The following is a 24,804-nucleotide window of genomic DNA, read 5'->3' as shown; positions in this document are numbered from 1 at the left end:
CAGGTAGGTTCATTGGTTCACTCCCTGGCCAGTTCTCGTGAAATTGGCGCACCTTCTCTCGGACACTGGTGGTCAAGGCCTCGCTCGATACCTACCGTTACCTTGGCCTTTGTAGGGGTAATGAATCCTCGCGTGTGTGTGTGTGTGTGTGTATGTGTGTGTGTGTGTGTGTGTGGAGAGGGGAAGGTGTCTCTAGGGAGTAAAAGGGCAAAGGTTTAATTACGAAATGCTGGAATATATATATCCTACTCTCGATTGCTAAGTTACTGAAGTGGGTGAAGTGGAACTAGTAAGGGCGGTAGTGGTGGTGGTGGTGGTGGTGATGGTGGTGGTGTGTTTGTGTGTATGTGTGTGTAAAAAGGAAATGTAAAAAGAAATATGTTTTTCAGAACAGGTGATTGGTGTAGGCTTGATGGTGCTTTTAAAGTGAGTGTAGATAAATTTAGTGATTGGTGGATATAGGTATGCACTACAAGGGAACGTCTTAAAACAAGGAACGCTGTCACATGGAAATATATATATAGTAATTAATACAAATACGTTTTATACATAGAGGGGCCAACCTTAGGCACAAAAAAGGGGGGAGGGGGGAGGCCTACTTATTTACTGCTCAAAAGAAAGGAAAAAGAAAGATAATAATAATAATAACTGGGGAAGAAAGTAAAAAAAATAAAAATGAATACTTAATTTAGTTCCTCTATGCCCTGACACGCTCCTCTTGCATCAGCTCTAACCAAATTTAGGTGAAAAGAAATTACAATAACCTTGCTTTTTGTTATTGTGGTGCCGCTGTCTCCTCCCCCTTTGAGAACAATACGAGTATATAAGTTATGAAATGCACGGCTGTACGTATGTTTACAATACAATATAACGTAATGGGTCTTGCTCACCGGGAGACGTGAAGATCGTATTGCCTAGGTAAATGAAGAAGGCCTGCCACCGCTGTCTGTGGAGTCGTGCTGCCCTTTGTGTCTTCTCGTGTCGAAACGCGATGCAATGAGATAAGCAGCGCGTGCACTCAGCGGTCATGCCTACTTGAATGTGTCTTTCATGAGAGAAGCGATGACTGTTGTTTGTTCTTCTTTGCTGTGTTTTTTTTTTTTTTTTTTTATGAGAGACGAAAGTTGTATTTTATTCTTTTTTTTCATGGGCGTATTTTCTTTAGATGTATTGGGGAATCATGGGCTGTGTTTTGTATTTTTCTTCGTTGCAGTTTCTTCTGATTTATGAGAAAGTCTTGGGCTTTATTTTCTTTGTATTTTCTTTGTTGCATTTTTGTGTTCATGGGAGAAGCTAAAATTGTATTTTCTATGCTGTATTTTATTCATGTGTATAGAATCTGAAATTTTTTCCCCAACACTTACTTCATTTTTATGAGAGAAACAAACATCGTATGTATTTTCTGTATATACACTCTATGTATACTCTATGTACATGTGACGCAAATGAAAGTGAAGCAACCTTCTCGCGAATTATGTAAAAACTTGCATCAAACTTTATTATTGGAAATTTAACATTGTCAAGAATTTCCCCATCAGTAGTAAATTAATTCTTGTATAACTTTCATGTATTTTTTGTTGCGGAGCCTTTGCTTAATGATGAAAGGTGTATTAACTTGCAATGAGGATGCCAGCAAGAATTTTCTCACAAATAACAAAGTAGTTTATATGTAACTTGCCTGTATATTTGCTGCGAAGTGTTTTTTAATCGTGAAATGTGCATTAACTCACAATAAGGCAATGGGGACACCAGTGTTAATGAAGCAGCGTCGCCTCCCAGACCTCTGATGCGCTGGTCGTTAATCAAGTGAGCGATGACACGCGTTCAGTGATAAACTATATGATATTGTCATTCATCAAAAGTGGGAGTTCATTCCGCCCCGTATTTTATGGAGCGTCATGAAAATGAATGACCCCTGCAGTCAAATATAGGCGTGCGAGAGTGTGAGAGTGTGCCGGGCGTAGATATAGCCGCGCGCTCGCGCGCATACGCACGCACACACACACACACACACACACACACACACACACACACACACACACACACACACACACACACACACACACACACACACACACACTCTCTCTCTCTCTCTCTCTCTCTCTCTCTCTCTCTCTCTCTCTCTCTCTCTCTCTCTCTCTCTCTCTCTCTCTCTCTCTCTCTCTCTCTCTCTCTCTCTCTCTCTCTCTCTCTCTCTCTCTCATCTAAATAAACAAAAACAGTATTAACTTGATCATGTGACATTTGCCAGTATTTTTAACGTCGAGGGTTCAGAAAATGCTATATATGATGCCACACAAAAATACTAGAGAAAAAAAGTACATGTTGCAGTACACTTCATTACTCAACTTTTTTTTTTTTTCATATATATCTTAATATGAGAACGTTATATTTATTTCCATGCCCTTGGTAAAAAAAAGAGTAATAGAAAAAAAATATACATGTTACAGTACACATCATTTTTTTTTTTTTTATATCGGTAGTTATAAAAAAAAGAACGTATTTGTTTCCATAACTTTAATTAAGAAACAGAGAAAAAAAAAAAAAGTGTATGATGAATGCTGTACATTAGCTTATTGCTACAGATGTGAGTACTCTGGGGCCAGCGGTGGAGTGGTTGGTGTTATTTGTACCTGACGATCATTGCACATGCTCTCGTTTCGCCAGTTCAGGCCTCTCTAAGTTATTAACGTCTTATGGTGAGACTGTGCCTGTTACCTGCTGTTTTTTTTATTTTAATTTAATTTTTTTATTTATTTATTTATTTATTTTATTTTATTTTTTTGCCATCTCTTGATTAATACTTCATTCATGTGTTTTTACTTTTGCTGTTCAGAATGATAGTTTTTGCTTTGTCTTTCCATTAATTAGTACATTTTATGCATTCTGATAAACTGGTGATGGATATTAGCTTATCGAATGAAGCTTTCCATACATAACTACAACCGTCATTTTATTTATTTTATTTATTTATTTATTTATTTATTTATTTTTTGGCAATTAGCTGTTAATGGAATCGCATCACAATTGCGTGTATATTTGTATTTGTATACTTTTTTTTATTCATTAACTTCACCATTTATTTATCGTGTTCATCGCGCCATTATTTCGGTCATAAATAAAATCACATGACTTTCGCGTTCACATATTTTTAAACTGGTATTTTTTTTCTCACCTATATTTAGTATCATGTCACGTGGTCTCTCTAACGCACAAACTTTTACCTTTCCTCAATTCCCTCATCTGGCAGTGCTACACAGGGCCATGTGGCTACACCATTACCTCCCCTTTCCCCTCCTCCCTCAACACAAACTCCAGCAGTATCCCACCTCCCAACACGCCGCCGCCCCCGCCACCCCACGCGGCCTCAAGTGCCCCACAACACCGCAAAGGCCTCCATAACACAAGTTTCTCGGTAAAATATTTGTCCTGGAGTGGATTGGCAATCACAGAATTGAGTTTGTATGGCGTCCTGTCACCGTTACATGAGACACACACAGAGAGAGAGAGAGAGAGAGAGAGAGAGAGAGAGAGAGAGAGAGAGAGAGAGAGAGAGAGAGAGAGAGAGAGAGAGAGAGAGAGAGAGAGACCGACTGACAGACCGACCGACCTACATATATCTTCTTTCAGCAAAACTCGATATATATTCGAGCTAAACAAAATTTGGTGGCTGTTACATTAGAGGAAGAAATGTGAAACCTAAAACACGAGCGTATAGGCCTTAGTGGTGGGAGAAAATCCTATCATAAATACAATACACTATATGACGTAGTAATGTTTATGGTGGTGGTGGTAGTAGTAGTAGTAGTAGTAACAACAACAACAATAATAACAATGATGTAGTAGTAGTCGTCGTAATAACAATAACAGTAATAATGATAACGATAAAAACAACAATAATTATAATAATGATAATAACAACAGAAACAACAACAGCAACAACAACAACAACAATGAAACGAAAATTTATGAAAGTATCAAATTAGGAAGAAAACCTAAACAAAATATATAATTAGCCATACATATCTCAACAAGAGACATAACAGATACACAAAATCCTCAAGCAAATGTTAGAAAAAGGTATTTTAAGATTCCACAAGGACATTCCGCTCATCATTTCCTTATTCTCAAACCTTTCAGCGTCATCATTAAGAGGCTCTAGTGAAAGTTACTGCAGCTTTTTTATTTAACTGAAGGGAGGTTTCATGATTTTAGTGATAGTTTAACATTCCATACCATTAATAGCAAGAAATACCCTTGAGAACCTGAGTTATCAATCTTGTGGCCTTTTAATTCTTTAACTGTTATGGTAATCTTTTGTTAATTAGCAGAAGTGTTGAAAAAAAAAAAGCTTACATGTACAGATACAAAAAGAGAATTATTTATTTTTTTTATAAGGTGCGAAACTAAATACGAAGGTGTAATAGATAAATATCTGAAAAGTTGTATGTAATCATGGGAAAGTCATCGAGCAGTGGGGGGGGGGTTAAAATAGTCCTGATGAAAGTAACAAGCATTGAAGAATACGAGCACAAACCACATTATAATGATTTGATCTTTTATGTACCTTGGTCCTGTCGGATGAAGTGTTAAAAGCAAATATGTGTGAGGTATGTAAGAAGCACGACGAAAGTTTGGCCTCGAAAATAAAACGTTTTGGGTTCTGGTGGTGGTGGTGGAGGTGGTGGTGGTGGTGGTGGTGGTGACGCGGCAACACAAAGGCACCAGTAATGACACCATCCCTCCACGTCCTCCAGCCAAATTTATTCCAAGTTTACTGCTCCTCGCCTCTCTTCCTCATTCCCTTCCGCTTCTTCCTCCTCTTGCCTCCTCCCCCTCCACTATCTCTTCCCCCTTCCGCCGCCTCCTCCTACTGCTACTACTGCCACCCCTCTCCGTCTTGTTTTCTTTCTTTTATTCCTCCCTTCCCGCTGTTCTGTGTTTATTGTTGTTTTATCTTCAATCTGTTTCATTTATTTATCTTTTTTTTTTTTATTCTTGTATGTATGGTGGTTGAGTGGATTTCGTTGTTGTTGTTGTTGTTGTTGAGGGTGATCTTCTTCTTCTTCTTCTTCTTCTTCTTCTTCTTCTTCTTCATTCCTCCTCCTCCTCCTCCTCCTCCTCCTCCTCCTCCTCCTCTTCTTCATATCATCATCACACGAGTAGTTTCCCTCTCCTTGTCTTTATACTTATGTTCCTCGTAAGTCTTCCTGCCACCCTCACCTCCCCTCCACGGCTCCCTTCTCTCTCGGTCTTCTCCCTTCACTGTTTTCTTAATTCAACGCCGCAGTGTTGCCGATGAGTTGACCACGTCTCTATCAACCCTCTGACTGCTAATGGTGTTTGTAGTTTAGTTTTCAGTAACCCTAGGCACTTTTACTCATCATAAATAAATAAGCTGCAAGTTATAAAAAGCTTCACTACGTAGAAAAGAACATAAGAGATAAGGGAAGCTGCAAGAAACCATAGAGGCCTACACGTGGCAGTCGCTGAATGAAATATACCTGTACGAAATATATTAGATATTCGGTGACATCTCTTGCTGTGAGTGTTGTCTTTCATAATCCTCATCTAAACTTATAAAAGGCAATAATACCAAGCTGAGAAGATGTGGCAGTCAAAGGGTTAAAGTTGTTTCAATGATATTTAAGTGTATTCAGTTATTCTTGATTAATTACTTGGTGTTAAATTTGATATCATTAAAGTAGGGGAGTATTCATGTTATTAAAGAAGCGAAGTATTAAGTTTTGTTTTACGAGGTTTGTTTAAGAAGGTACAAGATATCAGAGGAAGTTGTAGTAAAGGTTCTTCCTGAATCAGCTGAAGGTGTGCATAAATGAATGGTGATTGGCTGGTCAGTGGCTGAGCGGTGCATGTGATAAACTTCATTATAACTCTGTCACGGCACCCATTTCATTATTATTCTAAAACTTCCTGGAAATTATATTAAGTTTACGATGATATTTTTGTATTACATGGCCACTGTCTTTTCCTCCAGTTTGGTTGCTCCTTTGGTATTGCAAGTAAAGGATTATGGAGGTAAGAAAACAATTGAAGCAGATCTGTGTTTTTTCTCACCATAAAAATCCATTTGTATGTCTACTCTGTGCAGGATTATAAGCAAATAATAATTTAACCGGGGGACATTGCCAGGAAGTGAACAATGAACTTTACCCACCTTTTTGTAATGAATGGATAGAAAATCATCCGTACTTACTCATCTGTTGCAGTTATATCTTGAATAACTCTTGACTAACAACTGGTGGCTTGCATTAAGTTTGGAAGGTGTCAGTGGTAGTGGATGGGTCAGTTAAGTACAGTCGTGTGATAACAGATGTCTTGCACATACAGCACGCAGTTAACTACGCGTTCCATCCTCCCTTGTCATTCTGGCTCAAAAAAAGACTATCCTTTCAACATTTTTTTTTTATTTTCCAAGTAGTTTATTGTCTAAGTTTAAAAAAGTGAATACCTTTCATTTGGTTATAACAATACTAGTTTTATATATTCATACTACTTGCACAATAGTCGACGCATCACAGGCAGACATGCGGGTGACAGGTGCAACAGAAGACGCATGAGACAGAGTGAGGAGGAGAGACGCGTGATCCGCTTTGACGAACCCTAACGGGACCAGGTGAAAGAAGACATCACTTTCATATTTCTGGGAAGCCCCCTCGAGTAGAGAGATTAATCCACAACTTAATGTGATGAAACTGATCATGATAAGACTGGTGATATGTTCATAGGGAAGAACCGTATTTCTCACACGTTCCGGGATGATGTCATAACTAAGGCGGAAATTATTAGGGTTGACGTAAGTGTTTTCAAGATTCTAGGCAAAGTCTTGACAAGGATTTTGCAAGTCTTGACAAGGTTTCTGCGAGTCTTGACAAGGTTTCTGCGAGTCTTGACAAAGTTTCCGCAAGAGTCGACAAGGATTTTGCATTAAACTGGGAAAAATACACGTAAGAACCAAAAAATAAATAGATAAATAAAATAAAATAAATAAATAAATAAATAATAGCAATAAAAAAACAATCCTTATGGGTGGAGCACTAATATAGACCGTAAAACTTATAATCCTCCTTTACTTTCACGCACAACAACTCCCAGTATCACTTGTACCATAATTTATGAACCCATGCTGCCAAATTAATGACGCAACAGTAGCATCCCATTAGTGCAGCGAGGCATCAGGAACACACATTCAGTCGTTCATCCGGGGGATCCACTTACACCGCCATCTTGTCTAGGGGAGTAAATTCAGCGTAAGGAAGGACGTGCAGCTCTTTATGGCGTGCCGCGGTGGTGCTGCTGCTTCTCTCCGCTAGATGGAGGTGGCAGGAAGTCTTACCACACTGGCTGAGAGTGTATCTGGCATATGTGTGTGTGTGTGTGTGTGTGTGAGAGAGAGAGAGAGAGAGAGAGAGGGGAGAATATCACCTAATATACAGTTATGTGTTAAGACTTCATTGTTATCGGTCTCTGTGTGTGTGTGTGTGTGTGTGTGTGTGTGTGTGTGTGTGTAAGTAGCACCAACGGGCCGTGTGATGTAGAGTAAGAGGGTCTGATGTTTATTACGTGTTAGAGTTCATTGTTATCCCGCAAGACTAATGACCTCTATTCATCAGCGATTTGTTTTCCGATAAGAGCTGTTTTCAAAGGTCACATGTAATCACATAGTCCACTTCTCACGTGTGCCTTCACCATGTTGCAGAATCCTTGTTAAATTATCAATAAAGTCACGAAAACAACTTTAATGATTTCACCGATGATGACTTTTCTATTGCTTCATTTGTGTAATTCATATTAATTTTAATGAGATATTATGAAATCACAGGCGCTAAAAGGTTTAAACAATTCCATGTCTCACTCTCTTTGATGAAGTGTTTTTTTTCAAAATTATACTTAGAACGTACAACATTTTCTTTACTTCATTTTGTTTAATTCTGCAATTTTAATCATACAATATATCACTAAAAACTTGAACTACTCAGTCTTTCACCATTTTTAATATCACTTGTGTCTTTCCAAACTGTACTTCAAAGCTTACAACACATTTCAGTGAATCTTGGGAAAAGGTTTAGCAGTTAGAGGGTTTAGAATCTTAATAACCACCTCCAAATCGCGGTAAATGTGACAGACATAAGACGCTGCAATGCTTGACAGGACAGTCCTAAGTGAGCAGCAGAATTCATTTGTTAATATTCTGCACTCATTTCCACTGTTTTGGGTCTTTGTGTCTTAATTAAGTCCTCTGATCTACTTATCATCTGTAATTTGCCAGGTTTTGTGAGTTATTAGGAGAGAAAGAACGGTGAATAGTGGAGATGAATGTTAAATGTGGTAGTCGATACAAGACGAAAATGTTTGGGAATACAGTCCTGAATGAGCAGCATAGTTGATTGGTACCTAAGAAGTAGAGTAACATTTTAGACTCATTTCTTCTCAGTTTTGCGTCTTTCCTCAAGCTGAAGCCCTCTGATGTGCTGTACCTAGTATCTGTTATTTGCCAGATTTTGTAAGTTGTGAGGAGAGAAGAAGTTAAACCGTGGAAATAAATGACGTAGCGGTTAAAGGGTAAGAATATTAGTAATTTCCAGTAAAGCGTGTTGAATGTGGTCGACTTAGACACCGAAACTCCAGAGAATACGGCCCAAAGTGAGCAGCAAAGTCGTCTGGTGCCCATTAAGAAGTAAAGTAACATACTGTACTCATTTCCACTACGTTTCGCGTCTCCCCTTCCCTCAGGCTTAATTCCTCTGATCTGCTTAGTATCTGTTATTTATCAGGTTATGTATGTCGGCAGCACATTAGAGAACTTGACGAGAGAAAACGTTGGTGGTGTGTTGCTCTGTTAGTTGGTATCTTGGTATCTTCTAATTTCCAGGTTTTGTAGATTGTAGTCAGAAAATGTGAGAGAAAACGCTGAAAAGTGGAAGGGACTGTAGTGCGTTACTCAGAGTCGACCTTCACTGTATGTATCTCTTTAGTTAGTGTTTATTATTTTGCCAGGTTTTGTACGTCGATTGGTATAGCACATCAGAAAATTTAATGAGAGAAGACGTTGAGCGGTGGAAAGGTGCGTGGTGTGTTACTAGACTCGCGACCTTGACTGTCTGTGTGGTTAGTATCTATTGTTTGCAAGTTGTGTAGATTGGTAGCAGAAAAATAAATAGATAAGTATGTAAAATTGAAAGAAAACGCCTGACAGTGTAAATGAGTGAGGTATGTTTCTCGCCTGTGACCTTGACTGCATCTGCTTAGTTATCTAACGAGAAGCAACCACATGCACAGGGGAGCTTAGGTGCAGAAAAACTGACTAGGAATTATTTTACCTGTGTGTGTGTGTGTGTGTGTGTGTGTGTGTGTGTGTGTGTGTGTGTGTGTGTGAATGTGTGAATTCTGATAGTATACTGCACTACTTACTCTTCTCCCCAACCTCTTTTTTTCTTGGCTCGCCCCCTCTTCCTCCCTCCTTCCTTCTCCTTCATCTCGTCCTCCTCCTCTTGCTCTTTTCACGCCTCTTCCTCTTCCTCCTTTTCCTTTATCTTCTCCTCCTGTTCTTTCTCTTCCTGCTCCTTATCTTCTCTCTCCCTTCTTCCTCCTCTTCTTCCCTAGCCTCCTCCTCCTCCTCCTCCTCCTCCTCCTCCTCCTCCTCCTCCTCCTCCTCCAGTCTTATACATTTATAGCTACCCACAGAGAGAGAGTGCGCCGCGCTGACTTACTGTGAAAGAATGTCGCATATTTATCACACTAATTTCGCAGCAATCTTAGCTTATTACATGCTTGTTAGCTTAAAATATTTACGGCGCGTATTTCTCACGGCATCCGCCAGACGTAATTGGTAGGCAGCGATGTTTCGTGTTAATAGTGTCGTTTGTATGATGTCACCGCGATTTCTTTTGAGTGGAAGTTTTTTTTTTTTCTTTTTTTATGATGTTATTAAGGAGGTAAGGAAAATATTATGTGATTATCTGGAATTGTTCGTCCGTACGCGCTTGTTTGGGTTCTGGGAAGTGGTGAAGTTAATGGACACCACCACCTGCCACCTGCTACCACCTGCTTTCTTTTCTTTTCTCTCTCGCTCATGTCTTGTAAGAAGTCTCCGATGTGCGACTACAAAAAAAGCCTGAAAACCGAAGAAAAAAAAAGGAAGGAAAAGGTCATAAACTAATCAAAAGCACATGGATAGTTTTGATATATATGCTTTTGTTTAGATGTATAGGTTTGATAAGTATTATATTTAGGTAATGATAATTTCAGTACACGGTTATAATATAGTTTAATTTTGATATAGATAGATTCAACAGATAGTGATATAACATACATACATTAGTTTAAGAGACTACTGACACGTTTATTTCTTTCTTTTCTCCGTTTAAGACAGTATGGACGCATATCTCACCCTTCTCTCAGATTTAGATAAAATGGAGACGTATATTTCATTCTTCTCTCAATGTCATTCAGATACTTTTAATTTGGAGGGTTTTAAGACTCCCCCGCACACACACACACACACACACACACACACACCTGCAGTCGGGACATGGAAAGACGGGACATGGGTGTACGCAAGGCCTGGGAGAGTAGCAGCTCGCGGAAGGCCTTGAACGGGGTCCTCTCCCTTAAGATGCCTGCCTATCACGAGGTTATTTTTCGGCGCTCAGTTCGTTAGGCAAGTGATCGCTTTTTTTTTTTTTTTTTTTTTTTTTTTTAGCGCTGCGGCACTCACCGGGGAAACTTTTATTTATTTTTTTCCCACTCCACCAGCTCCATTCACCCCCTCCCCCCTCTCCCCCTTCATCCTAATCCCCACCAGCCCAGAAAAATAGAGATACGTGCTGAAAATTCCTCATGCGTATTTATTTATTTATTATTTTTTTTTTTTTAAGAAATTCTGGTGTTGTACATTTTTTTCCAGTTATTTTTTTCTCTTTTTCCATTTATTTTTGTGTCAGCGAGTCTTAACACAAATTTCTGTTAGGTAAAAATAGCGATGAAAGATTAAATTAAATATTCGTTGTTGCTTTTATATAGACTTCTCGCTTTATTTATCTAGTTTTTCAGTCGAGAGTTCCTAAAAAAAAAAAAAAAAAAAAACCTTGATAGATAAAGAAGGAGGGGAAAAAAAATGTCTGCTGTGTGACCGCCACGTGTAGGCCTGAAGGTGTCTTGCAGCGTCCCTTATATTCTGACGTTCTTGTGTTCTCCACCAGCTGTCTCTTCACGCTCGTTTTCTTTCCTCGTTCTTCTGAGAATGGATGGTAGGACTGTTTCTTCTCCCTCGTGCATTGTTGGATCGGCTTACAAATAGAACACCGGATAAGACCATTAAAATATAGCCCCTTATCTCTCTCTCTCTCTCTCTCTCTCTCTCTCTCTCTCTCTCTCTCTCTCTCTCTCTCTCTCTCTCTCTCTCTTATTTTGCTATAGGTATTTTTACTTTTTTTTTTTTAGAGTGTATTTTTATGTTGAAAGAGTACACACACACACTTGTACTTTTGTAATGGAACGTAACCAACGGTGAGTGTTTGATGTGTGAGTAGAGTACACACACACACACACACACACACACACACATTAATTTGTCGTAACGTGAAGTTTTAGGTACACACACAGAGTAGCAGATGAGTTGAACAAATTTACCAAAAAAACGTGGGTGAGTGTTCTCGCATTCCATTAAATTTTTTTTCGAGAGGGAGCTGCATAACAAAATGGATGACAATTAATAGTACGTGGTATGGAAATAATTTTAAAGTTTTCAGGAGCTGCCATGTGTACAGTAGATGGCACTAGTCTCTCTCTCTCTCTCTCTCTCTCTCTCTCTCTCTCTCTCTCTTTTATTAGGTTCTGATGTGTAATATATTTATCTACATATCTACTGAACGTCCCAATGTATATAATTAATGTATAGGGCGGGTGTCGCTTTACAATTTCCCTATTTCCTTATGCTTGACGTCATATATATTCATCTTCATATCTACTTAATTTTTCTATGTCCTCTGTTATTATCTCTTAATACATTCATCTACCCTTGTATTTAATGTGTAGGACAGGAAGCATTTTGCAGGCTCCTTATTGTCTTTTATTGGTATCTCTTAATATATTCATCTGCGTGTCTGCGTAACTTGCTTATGTAATGTAAAGGGAGAGTCAGTCTGTGGTGGTGGTGGAGGGTTTGGGGGCCGTAGCTCGTGGCACTCACACACGTCCCTGGACATATCCTTCCCGGAACACATAAGTTTGTAATGGACAGAAGTTCCCTTGCACTACTGTCTCAACTTGTGAAGCCCGCGACGGATAACCCACCAAGATGCATCACTTTCCTTCCCCTTCCTTTACTTCGCTTCCTTTCCTTCTCTTTCTTTCCTTATGTTGTACTCCTTTTTCCTTTCTTCTCCTCTCTTTTCCTTTACCTTCTCTCTCCCTCCCTTCACCTGCCAGTTTTCTCTTTGCTTCTCATCAGCCTCTCCTTTTCCTTCTCTTCCCTTCTCTTCTCTTCTCCTGTGTTCTCTTCCTCTTCTGTCTCTTCTCTTCTTTTCCCTTATTTTCCTCCAATTCCCATCCTATTCCCTCCCTAGCGTTCCCTTTTCTTCCCTCTTCCTCCTCCTCCCCCTTTCTTTTCTCTTCCCTTCCCTTCCCTTTCATTCCCTTCGCTTTCTTCTCTTCCTTCCCTTCCCATTTTTTCCCTTTCCTTCCATTGCGTTTCATTCTCCCGATCTCCCCAGCCCCTTTCCGCCCCATGCCTCCCCGAAGCCCCGCCCCCGCCTCTAGCACTGAAATAACGAGTCTTGCAGCATACTATTGAGCTCAGTGGCTGTGTAACAAAAGATGGTCCGCTTAGCATGTCACTACTTCACCACTAAATATATTTTCGTATATTCGGATCGCGTATTTTGTCTGAACCGTCTACCAAATAGATAGACAGACTGCGCAGCGCCTAAACCAGCTGTGCTAATGTCTGTGTGTTTTGTTGCCATTGGAGTGTTGTTTCTACGTAATGGTTTCTGCTTAATGGTATTTTTTTGGCAGGATTACATTAAGATCTTTACGTCTCTTGTTTATGCTACTTTTGTCTTTTTTATTTATTTTTTTTTTCTCTCAGAACCTACGAATAGTTTTAGGACCCAGGCACTTTTTTTTTTTTTTTTCAGTGTATTTTAGCAGTAATACTCGTGCAAACTGCTGATTTGTTTGAAGGATTGAGGCAAGCTCTTTGTTTCTTCTTTCTTTTTTTTTCCGTTGTTCATGAATACTCTCCTCCTGTCATGTTTCTCTTTAATGTTGGTGAATAGTTTGGGAACACAAGACTTGGTACAATATTGTGCTATGATGTATTGACCTGTCCATTTGTAAAGTATTGAGCCAAAGTTGTTTTGTTCCCTGCTCGGTGAAGGAAGGATTTAAGACGAAGCGTATTGTCTGAAATGACGACATAGTTATAGGAGAAATAAAAACATAAGAATTAAAGGAAGCTGCAAGAAGCCATCAGGCCTACACGTGGCAATCCCTGTATGAAATATACATACCTATTTCCACCTATCACCCCATACATATATCTGTCTAATCTTCTCTTAAAGCTCTCTGATGACTTAGCACTAACAACTTGAGCACTGAGTCCGTTCCATTCATCTACCACTCTATTTAAGAACCAATTCCTTCCTATCTCTTTTTAAATCTAAATTTTTTCAAGCTTGAACCCGTTATTTCTTATTCTATCCTGGTTACTGATCCTAAGAATTTTGTTTACGTCCTATTTGTTATAACCCTTATAACACTTAAAGACTACTATTAGGTCCCCTCTTAATGTACGTCTCTCTAAAGAATGTAAATTTAACAGTTTCAGTCTTGCTTCGTAAGGAATACTTCTCATCCCCTGTATCCTTTTAGTTATTCTCCTTTGTACTGATTCTAATCCTATATCCTTCTATATCCTTCTTGTAATATGGGGACCAGAACTGCACAGCGTAGTCTAGATGAAGTCTGACCAGCGCCAAACATAACTTTAATATTACTTCGGGTCTTCTACTTTTAACACACCAAAAAATTTGCCCTGTTTCTGGCCTCTGTGCATTGCTTTCTTAGACGGAGTTCAGAGCTAATTATAACTCCTGAATCTTTTTCGTACCCTGAACCTACCGGAGCTTCGTTGTTTATTGTGTACCTGCTGTGTGTGTTTCTTGTATCTACGCTAATTACTTTACATTTGTTGATATTAAACTGCATGTGCCATTTGTCTGTCCATTCGTTCATCCTATCCTATGCAAGTGTCCTTATTAATACTAATATGTCATAGTTTTCTTTAAGTTTACAAACACCTCTAATTTATTGAGTCAATACCTTTCTTTCATATTTTCTTTAAAACAGCTTTGGCACATATCTTCAAGTAACATAAACCACTGATCTATTTCCCAGTCTGTCATAGTGTATCTCTTATCGTGAAGCCAGTCACTGTGAAGACCCTGTGATAATGAAACCAATAAAGACCCATTGTTGATGTCTCACGCTCTTCCCCAAAAGACAACCTAGTGAGAGCTGCCAGCTGATGTTCAAGAAGTCACCGAAATTACCCTTACAAGTCGAGTGAACACACACACACACACACACACACACACACACACACACACACACACACACACACACACACACACACACACACACACACACACACTTTTGTATATAACCTATCTTGAGAAGACTAGCGGTAGGAGGCTACTATACCCCTGTCAGAAGATGGGTTTAATTCAACACTACGTTACCTATTTATGGGTGAAAAACGATGCAGCACCGCTTCTGTAGTAGGAACCAGCAGAGCGCCACGAGCTTTAGGGCCACAGCCTTATCTGTCCGGGAGTTTCTATTTATGTTCCACTTAGGAGTACTTATGTATATATTTATTTTTATTTACGCTGATGGCTACGTGTCTTTGCGTTTACACATATACGTAGTTGTAGTCTGCCGTTTTTACGTATATGTCTAATCAGAAAGCTATTTATTCATATTACACACTGGTATATATGTATATTTTATTCTATTTACGCCAATGTCTACGTGATTTTGCACTTAGGTATATGTTTATTTACTTATTAGTCAATCATTCATTCATTCATTCATTCATTCATTCAGTTAATCGTTCAGTCATTCAATCATTCAGTCATTCTATCTATCTACGAATATTCTTATCTCTCTCTCTCTCTCTCTCTCTCTCTCTCTCTCTCTCTCTCTCTCTCTCTCTCTCTCTCTCTCTCCCCCCCCTCCCTCTCTCCCCCTCCCTCCCTCCCTCCCTCCCTCCCTCCCTCCCTCCCTCCCTCCCTCCCATTTACCTGACTAGCTGTTTACACGAGAATATTTGATCACAAAGCAACTTGAGCACCACCAAAATTCCACTACTGTTACTGCTACTTCCTCTCCTCTCTCCCGGCACGCGACCAGCAAGGTATATAAATGTACTGTCAGATATTAAAGTCCCCCCCCCTTGTGCTGTAAATGTTCCCAGTGCTCAGTTGTAGTAAGAAGTTTGATGTCTGGGTGAAAAATATGAGGGTTGGAGTGAGGTGTAAAGTACTGGCGTGTGTGTGTGTGTGTGTGTGTGTGTGTGTGTGTGTGTATGTATATTAAGAGTGTGTGTTCAGGTGTATTCCAGTGAACGTTTCTTCTGACAGAGCAACGGTTAATCCCTGCTGGTTACTGGTAGGGGGGGGGGGGGAGGGAACGTTTGGAGCAGTTAGGGGAAAGTTCTCTCGTGTCATTACTGGTGAAATTGATAAGGAGGGAGGGAGGGGGAGGGAGAGAGGGAGGGTGATGTAGTGGGGGAGGGCAAGGGTACACACACACACACACACACACACACAGAGAGAGAGAGAGAGAGAGAGAGAGAGAGAGAGAGAGAGAGAGAGAGAGAGAGAGAGAGAGAGAGAGAGAGAGATAATGATAAATAGATAGACAGACAGACAGACAGACAAAGAAACATATAAAAAAAAAGAAACAAACACAAAGACAGACAGACAGACAGACAAATTTTACTAAAAAACTCGAAAAGGAATGACAAATCTCTCTCTCTCTCTCTCTCTCTCTCTCTCTCTCTCTCTCTCTCTCTCTCTCTCTCTCTCTCTCTCTCTCTCTCTCTCTCTCTCTCCAAACTCCCTAACTCTCTCTCCCACGGCGACACGTTCGATTATTGCAAGTCAGAAAAGAATGAAAAGTGCGGCGATTCACTCTCAAACTTTCCACCTTATACTGGCCAGAAACTTGACTCGCCTCTTCATCACTGCAGTCTGAACTTTTGGTCCGGAACTGAACCACTGAGCCGAAAAGATCCTTCCTTAATGCCCCAGTTACCCGCAATACTGTAATACTGTGAGGAAATGCTCTTTTTTTTTATTCAATTTATCGTATGTACCTGTAGTTTGTCTGTCTGGCGGATGTTGGCGTTGAGTTGCTTGATGGTTGGTGGTTTAGTTTAGTTAGTGGTGGTGGTTGTTGCATGTGTAGGGCTTGTTATGTATATTGTGAGGTTTATCAGCATCTGTCTTATCACTCACTGTTGAAATGTTAGAGAAATTAATATATCAGTCTCGTCTGTGTGTTCTCGTCCCCACAGCCCACTCACTTCTGTACTCCATTTCATAATCCACACTAATATGTTGTAAAATCATCACACTTTTTGTTATTGCCTTTTTTTTCTAGATTATTTTTGAATAAGTACCTATCGATGATTGGTGATGGTGATTAGGTTTTTCGGATTACTGTAGAAAATGTATAATAGATCACGTATATTGGAAGCTCATAATGTATTTTTGCAATTTTTAAAAGCAAAAGGATTATTCAGGGATCCAAAGCATGATAGTATTGGAAGCTCATCATTTATATTTCATTTTCTAATTTGAAAAGCAAAAAAAAAAAAAAAGAAATTACTCATTGATTTAAAAGCATAACGTATTGGAAAATCATAATCTGAAGCATAACTAAAAGGTCATCATTATTTATCCTTCAGTTTTAAAAATAAGCAGATGTTTCGATGAGCGATTCAAGGCACAAATTGATTCTATGCACCGAGATGAAAAAAAGTAGGAATATGTAAGTTGGGGACGCTTTATTCCTTGACGTATGTGTTTATTATGTTGCAGATTGATGATGCAAGGAATGAGAGCGAAGGAGACTGTAGTAATTAATAACGTCACAGTAATGTTACGTAGAGGGCGCAGCAGTCAGAGGATTAAACATTTCGCCAATTTGTCTCCGCTAATCTGAATATGCTTTGGTGGATGTTATTTAAGTCCTCAAGGGTGTTTTCATGATTGTGGTGAAACTTCAACAAGGATTCTGCCTCACCATCGGCAAAAACACTCATGATGGTACCAATGATGTTTAACTCTGACCGCTACACCGTAAACTGCAAGACTGTGATTTCCTTGTATGTAACCTATATTTAAACTCAGTACCATAATCGACTTTAAATCCCCGTGACCAATCAGCATACAGAGATAGTTAACGAAATACTGGTAGTGAATTAGTAATAGCAGGAACAGAAGAGCATGTCCTCGCGGTCGTATAGGATTATGGGTAACTCAAGGATAAAGGAGGGAACTTTGCAAGATTACTCGACCATTGGCAGTAACGGAGGCCCTAGTGGTGGTGGTGGTGATGGTGGTGGTGGTTGTCTGCCTGCCTGTGCTGTGGCTTCCTTGCGTCTACGTTTCCTAGGCCATTAAAACTCTGTGTCATTAATGTTTCCGGGCCATCAGTCGTATAAGAGCTTTCGGTGTTAATTTTTGCAGTGGCTCATCGATCATTCACGCCGGGGTGGTGCGGCGCTCGTTGTGGCGCTGTGGAGTGGCGGCGCTGTAGGTCACCTCATCACCTGACAACGCCCGCTGAGTGGTGCATCTCTTATTTCACCTCTCGTATTTACCCGTACCTCTCGTTTTTCATTGGTGTATTTGTTTATTTTATTTGACCTACGTATTTATTTTTATTTGTTTTATTTTTATCTTGTTTTCTTTTATGTCTATTTATTTGTTTGTTTGTTTTATATATTTGTGTTTATTTATCTATTATTATTTGTTTTCTTTCTACTTTTGTTTCTCTACCTTTATTGATCCTGTTTATTTATCTGTTTATTCTTATTTTTTTTTATACGTACTGTACTATTTCTTTATTTACTTTTTCTTTGTAATTTCTTTATCTGTTATCTTATTTATGTTATTTTTATGAAGGTACGTAAGAAGAGGGAGAGAATGAACAGAGACGTTTCGTATACATATAAAAGTGGTTTTCAGCATCAGCCTTCAATCTCCAGCAAATGCAGTGTACTTCAAGAACAAATAGTAAAAGTAAAGAAAAAAAAGAAGGCACAGGATATATATATAATTTGCAAGCGTCCATCCTGGTGTTGGTGTGTTCCCTTGGCGGGTTCCTTGTGGCGCCACGATCAATTTACCAGCGAACCCCGTGACGGAAAAAGCAGCGTGCTATACAAATAAGGTATTGGCCTTTTTGTTGGTGCACACATCTAGACCGTATATCAGGAACTAACGGCCGCTGATTGCAACACTTCCTAACTTCAACTCTCACATTTAGTTTCTTTATTTATTTACTTACCAGTTTTTACGGTGACTCAGTGTATTCTTAGTTTATTATTGACCACAAAAAAGAGGCAGTAAACTATGAAATATACATTAGATACGTGATGGGGAAAAAAACTGTATTCAAAAGTATTTACAACATTAGCAGGTCTCGAGGGTATGTGACAAATGATGCAAATTATACAAATAGATGGGCAAAACGAAATGAAAACAGCATGTACATAATTTTCGAGTGTGGGCGCGTTCCCATGACAGATTTGTTGCCGCGCCAAAATCAATCAGCCAATCAGTCAGTCAATCAACGAAGCCCACGATAGACAAAAGAACGCGCAGTACAAACAGTGCATTGTGTGTTTTGGCAACGCACACAAATAGGAACCCAAATAAGTATATAAATTTACAATGAATACAGCACCTAGAAATTAAACTAACACATCTCACCAATAAAGCTCTGAAATTTATATCCGGGGTGGGTGAAATTATGACCATGTTGTCACTAACCAGTTATGACAGACACTGAACGTACTTGAAAAAGGTAAAACTGACACTGTATCTTCCCAGTACTCATGACATTAGTGGCGGGATGGTAAGATTAAAACCATATCGTCCCTATTTAGTCACGAGAGACAAGACACGTGACATACAAACAACGCATTGTCTATGGGAACCAAATAGATATACGAAGTTACACTGAATATACTTGAAAATATGAAACCAACAATTTATTCCTCCAACAAACGCATGAAATCATTGGTTGGGAGGTGAAATTAAGTCCACATCCTTCCTGTGTAATCACGAAGAGCACAACCAGGTGTAGGTGTTGTGCTTGAATGTTAAGCCCCGATATAAATGGTTCTTTTTGTAGGGATCTGATTCATGATTAATTTTATTTCATTGGCAACGGTCTCAGGGATCAGGTTGAATGAGCCGACTGTGTATACGTAACTTCACAAGGGTTACAATTGATGGTACGCCAAATAAGACTCTAAAGGAAAATATTAAGTATCCGCATCCGCCAACCAAATGAATTTGATAGAAAGATTATAAATAGCACGTTAACCAAAATAGACTGCTAGGGAAATTATTAGTAACACTCTAACCAAATAAGAACATAATATAAAAAAAAAAATAAGGGAAATTGCATGAAGCCGTCAGACCTACACATGGGAATCCCTATACCAAACATACTTTCCTCCACCTATCATCCTCATCAATAAATGTGTTTAATGACGCAGCACTAACAGCGTTATTACTGACTCCATTCTATTCATCCTTTCTATTTTATCTTTTTTATTTTTTTTTGAGAACCAATTCCTTCCTACTTTATTTTTTCAATCTAACTTTATCAAAGCTCGAATCCAATACTTCTTGTTTTATCCTGATAACTGATCCTGAGAATTATGTTTATATTACCTTTGTTACCCGCTATACTACTTACAGACAGCAGGTAGCATGAACTAAGTGAAGATATCTTAACGTGGTAACTTTATTAACAGAGACTAGCCAAATATATTGCAATTAAAAAAATTCACCCAATATCCTGCGTTCTTTTTACATCATTAGCATCACAACAAAACCGAAGAGCAATGCCTATCTTACACAGTGCAGTCTGCCACCCACAGTGATTATGTAAGTGACTGTTAAGTGAGTTCAAGTTAGAGACGAGGAATATACTGGAACATTATGAAGATTAACAACGTTAGAAACCTGAATGATCCTTAACCTGACATGGTTTATGACACGGCCACGATCTATTACCAAGCTGACATCTCCACAAAGCGCCTTCCCTCACACACACACACACACACACACACACACACACACAGACATAATTCAGGAGCCTGCACCTTTACAGACAGAGAAATGAAGAAAATGTATATGAATAAGTGAAAAGATAAGTGGGTAGATAGAAATGAATAGGCCATTGTATAACTCACTGCTTGATATGCATAGAAGACAATTTCCAGATCGCAGGCAGTGTTGAATTTTGCCTAAAAGATGAGCCAGATGATTTCAGAAGAGTGGGAGTCTTAGTTAGCTGGAAATATACTAACAAAATTTATCATTGCATAAAGTGAGTGGGAAAGAAACTCAGTTAAGTTCGCTATTTCATATAAATTTTTACCACAGAAATAAACGATGTGATGATTCTATTACATTAACATTCTTAATTAGCTGAGAATGTAATGGCAAAATGGATAGGTTTTAAATTACATATAACGTCAACAGCAGAGATGAACCACATTCCAGTTTCGAGAGACTAGCATTGGTGGTGGTATTTAAAAGTGCATCACTGTATCATTCAGAGCAGGACAGACAGTAGCCAGTCAGACGGAGCAACTCCCCTATACACTTTTCAGACCATTCAGCCTTCGCGCCTCACCCATCTATCTTTGGCGTAATTTTTAGTTTATCATGACGAGATGATGATCAAGCCCCCCTCGGCAGGCCATCAGTTAGGCTTAGCATGCGGCACCTGCTGCAGAAAAGTATTGATCATTACAAAACCCTAGACCTCCACCTTCCGCACCTCCAACCACGTGAATTAGCCTGTCACCAATGCTAGGTATCACAGTTCACCTAATTGTAGTAGTTGTACTTTTTTCCCTCTTTTTCTTAACAATTTAACATAATCTATTCTAACGCAACCTAACTTGACCTAACCTAACCTAACCCAACCCAACCCAACGCAATGCAATCTTAGACTTTCACCTTCTAAATCAAGATAAATTCGTCTATCACAATCACATCGTCATATCTAATAGTGATTCAGTAAACGTACAATTTTCTTCCTTCATTTGCTAATCTAACTCAATTTATCTGCACATCTCCACCTTCCATACGTGCACCAAAATTCGACCACCTACGTAGTGGTCTGGCAGAATTGTGACTCATTTGCTTCTTCGCACGAGGGATGAATGGCAATGTAGCAAGTGGCAATCTGGCAATACTTAAAATACTAGATAGACACACTTTGTATCCGCCATGTATGAAGCTACATAGGTATCATGTATCGTTCTCGTGAGGGAATATCACACGACCCAATGAATATTACTGAATAGAAAAGGAATAAATATAATCTTTAGAAAGCCTTCATATTAAAATCCCACACATTATTTATTTATCTAATTTTGTTCTGGACTTGCAGTTTTCAGCATGTGTAATCTAAAAATGTTGTTGTTATTATGTACTCTGATTCAGAATTTAGAGAATTAAAATAAATACCTTGTCAGATTAATAACGTCCCCTTGAAATTTTATATATATTTTTTTTTCTTTCTTTCATAATTGATAATACACATTCTGCTCACTAACAAAAAAGACTTTCCTGAAATGTGCAGCATGAGACACCTGACCTGAAATCTGTAGCATGCTGGCGCTGTTTGATCCCGTTCATCCTGCGCTATTAGATCTGTCAGTTAATCAATCAGCCAATCAATCATGCACCACACATCTCTATCCCTTAACCCCGCTCTGTCCTTCCTGTCCCGCTCACCTTCACTCATACAATTTCGTCGGTGGGTTATGAACGATGAATATTTAGTTTTTCCTATTACAACACTTAATTAATCCATCTATTTTTATGGCCACGTAAATCAGATAATTACTGTTTCGTGTATTTTTAAATGAGTCGTAATGTGACGTACGTATTCTCTTAGGCTGTATAAAACGTCTTTCAGTTATTTACTTCTTAAAAAAAGGCATTGCTGTTTCTTGAGTGTTGATTTAGTGATATACCTTATCAGTGGTGGGTCTTTTGTTTAGAAGTATAGTAATTTTTATTTATTCATTTATTTATTCATTTATTTATTTGCTTAACTATTTTCTTTTTTTTTTTTTTCTTCTTCTTTGTTGTGAGGGAGGGAAGAAAGGGGTACAATCAGAACCTCAACTGATTGTTTCTTATGTTAAATCAAGAGTTCAGCATATATGCCACTGGTTTCAAGCGTCGACAAAGCGCGATATACTTCTATAGACCAAACCACGAGTAGAAGGTGGCCACGTCCCTTGTGCTGCCTGGTGAATAGACTCGGGGTAGTTGTTGTTTTTGTTGTTGTTAGCGGTGTTGGTGGTGGCGGTGACAGTGGTTATGATTGTTATTGTTGCAGTTATTGCACTGGCAAGTACTTCAACAAAACAAAAATCATAGTCATTATTACACACGAGTTAATCCGTGTACACTTCCCGTGATGTAATCGTATTTTGTATGTAATATGATGACATAATTGGTAAACATTCATTGCGTGGCGAGTAAGTGTGTGTGTGTGTGTGTGTGTGTGTGTGTGTGTGTGTGTGTGTGTGTGTGTGTGTGTGTGTGTTATCGTCCGGCTCTTGCTTCGTTATTATCTCGCTTGTGAGGCAAGGCGAAACTCGCGTGACTCGTAATTCTGTGTTCGTAAATCCTTCAACCATTTAGAAATATCATTTTGTTGTCTTACAAGAGGATATGAAATCTAATTCAGCGCTCATTTTTTCGTAGGTTTCGTTGCTCGTCGCTGCAATGAAAGGCTTCTCATTTCACTGCTTGACATGGCGCTGTATTTTATTGCACTTGAACCTCACGTCACTTCCTCCCTTCACCAAGGCCACTCTGTTTGCCTTTCCGGGGAGTGTGTAATATACGAGTATACTCTCATCTGTTACCGCCAAACTGAAATGCGTGACCTTAGCCAAGCCGAGCATTGCACTAATTATATGAATTCTGGTGCATCTATTCATCTCTCTGCCTGCATCCGTGGCACCCAAAACACCTCATCAATACTTCATCTTCATACATCCAAACATCACATCTATATTTCATCTTTATACACTAATCTATAAAATAGCCACACTTGCACTGTGGCTTTACATAACCTTCAAGCAAATAATGACGGTACGAAACTTGTTACTGAAACTAAACCAGAAGCACTGAAAAGTTTGAACTACTCACTCACTCTTGTGCTGCCGGTGGTGTCTCTGGAAATCACACTTTGAACTTAACACCAGAACAACCTCAAGGAAAAACCATAAGTGTGGGCATCGTGAATCACTTAAAGGAGACCATTATTTCCTCTCTGATTCGTAATGAATTTGGTGTGCATATGTATATGTATCTGAAACACAAAATCCCCGGGGTTTCATGAACAAAGAGTTAATAGAGGAAACTAAACACACCAGCATTTCAAAGCGTAACAAACATTCCCTCACAATAATTGATAAGGGAACCCACAGCCAGCACGGAAAGGGGACGAAAACACTTCCTTCATCTTCCCCGCACGTAACTCCAATATATACGTCATCCAGCCTCGCGTCGCCTTGTCCTCCCTCCCTCTGTCCCTCTCCCTCTTTCTCTCTCTCCCACTCTCTCCTCCCTAAGTCTCTGCAATCCTGCGAGACGTTTTTCCGACCGGGGCCCGACACTGACAGTCGCGACGGACTCAAATTTTCGACTTCTGGCGGCGCTTTCTGGAAATGTGGGTTGTCTGGAAGCGGAAATATTGGAGGCCCCGGAGAGTTTTGTGGAGAACGACCAAGATGATGAAGGAGGGACGAGAGCAACAAGGGAAAAGAGAACGAAAGGAAAAAGGCAATAAGAAGAGAAGGAAGGAGAAAGAGGGAGAAGAAGAAGAAGCAGCAGCAGCAGCGCAGCAGAAGATGAAGAAATACAAGAATGGGGAGAGAGAGAGAGAGAGAGAGAGAGAGAGAGAGAGAGAGAGAGAGAGAGAGAGAGAGAGAGAGCAAATGGAGGAGCAATAGGAAGAGGAAGAGGAGGAGGAGGAGGAGGAATAGGAGGAGGAGAAAAGAAAATGGAATAAGAGGAGGAGGAAGGAAGAAGAGGGAAAAGAAGAAGACGCAGCAGCAGCAGCAGCAGCAGATGAAGAAATACAAGAATGGAGAGGAGAGAGAGAGAAAGAAATAGAGGAGGAAAGAGAAACAGACGGAGGAGCAATAGGAAGGAGGAAAAGGAGGAAGAGGAGGTGAACAAAAATACGGTAGTAAAGCTGCGACGAAGAGGAGAATTAAAAGAGAAGAAGAAGAAGGAGGGAAAAGACGAAGACGTGAAGGAGAGTTCAAGAAGAAGGGGAAGAAGAAAATAAGGAATGAAGAGGATTAGGAAGACTGAAAAAAGAAGATAAAGCAGTAATGGAAGTTGGTGGAGGAAGAGGAAGAGGAGGAGGAGGAGGAGGAGGAGGAGAAAGAGGAGGAAGAGAAAGAGAAGGAGGAGGAGGAGGAAG

General features: G+C 39.5%; 2 protein-coding genes across 13 annotated transcripts in view; one reads left to right on the top strand and one right to left on the bottom strand.

The window, feature by feature from the left end:
• The window catches only part of LOC135110297 (organic cation transporter-like protein), a 169,089-nt gene that overhangs the window by 11,445 nt on the left and 132,840 nt on the right, over positions 1 to 24,804 (top strand). The window lies entirely within an intron of this gene.
• The window catches only part of LOC135106910 (swi5-dependent recombination DNA repair protein 1 homolog), a 36,287-nt gene that overhangs the window by 924 nt on the left and 10,559 nt on the right, over positions 1 to 24,804 (bottom strand). The window contains exons 4-6 of the mRNA XM_064016337.1: positions 11,203 to 11,309; positions 10,540 to 10,644; positions 3,283 to 3,429 (exon numbers count right to left, since the gene is read on the bottom strand). Coding sequence (XP_063872407.1) covers positions 3,283 to 3,429; positions 10,540 to 10,644; positions 11,203 to 11,309 — 359 coding nt within the window. The remainder of the gene's footprint in view (positions 1 to 3,282; positions 3,430 to 10,539; positions 10,645 to 11,202; positions 11,310 to 24,804) is intronic.

The sequence above is a fragment of the Scylla paramamosain genome, chromosome 2 (genome assembly GCF_035594125.1).
Source record: "Scylla paramamosain isolate STU-SP2022 chromosome 2, ASM3559412v1, whole genome shotgun sequence".
In the NCBI taxonomy this organism is placed as follows: Eukaryota; Metazoa; Arthropoda; class Malacostraca; order Decapoda; family Portunidae; genus Scylla; species Scylla paramamosain.
Note: the sequence above shows the minus strand (reverse complement) of the source record. Positions and strands in the feature narration are given on the sequence as shown.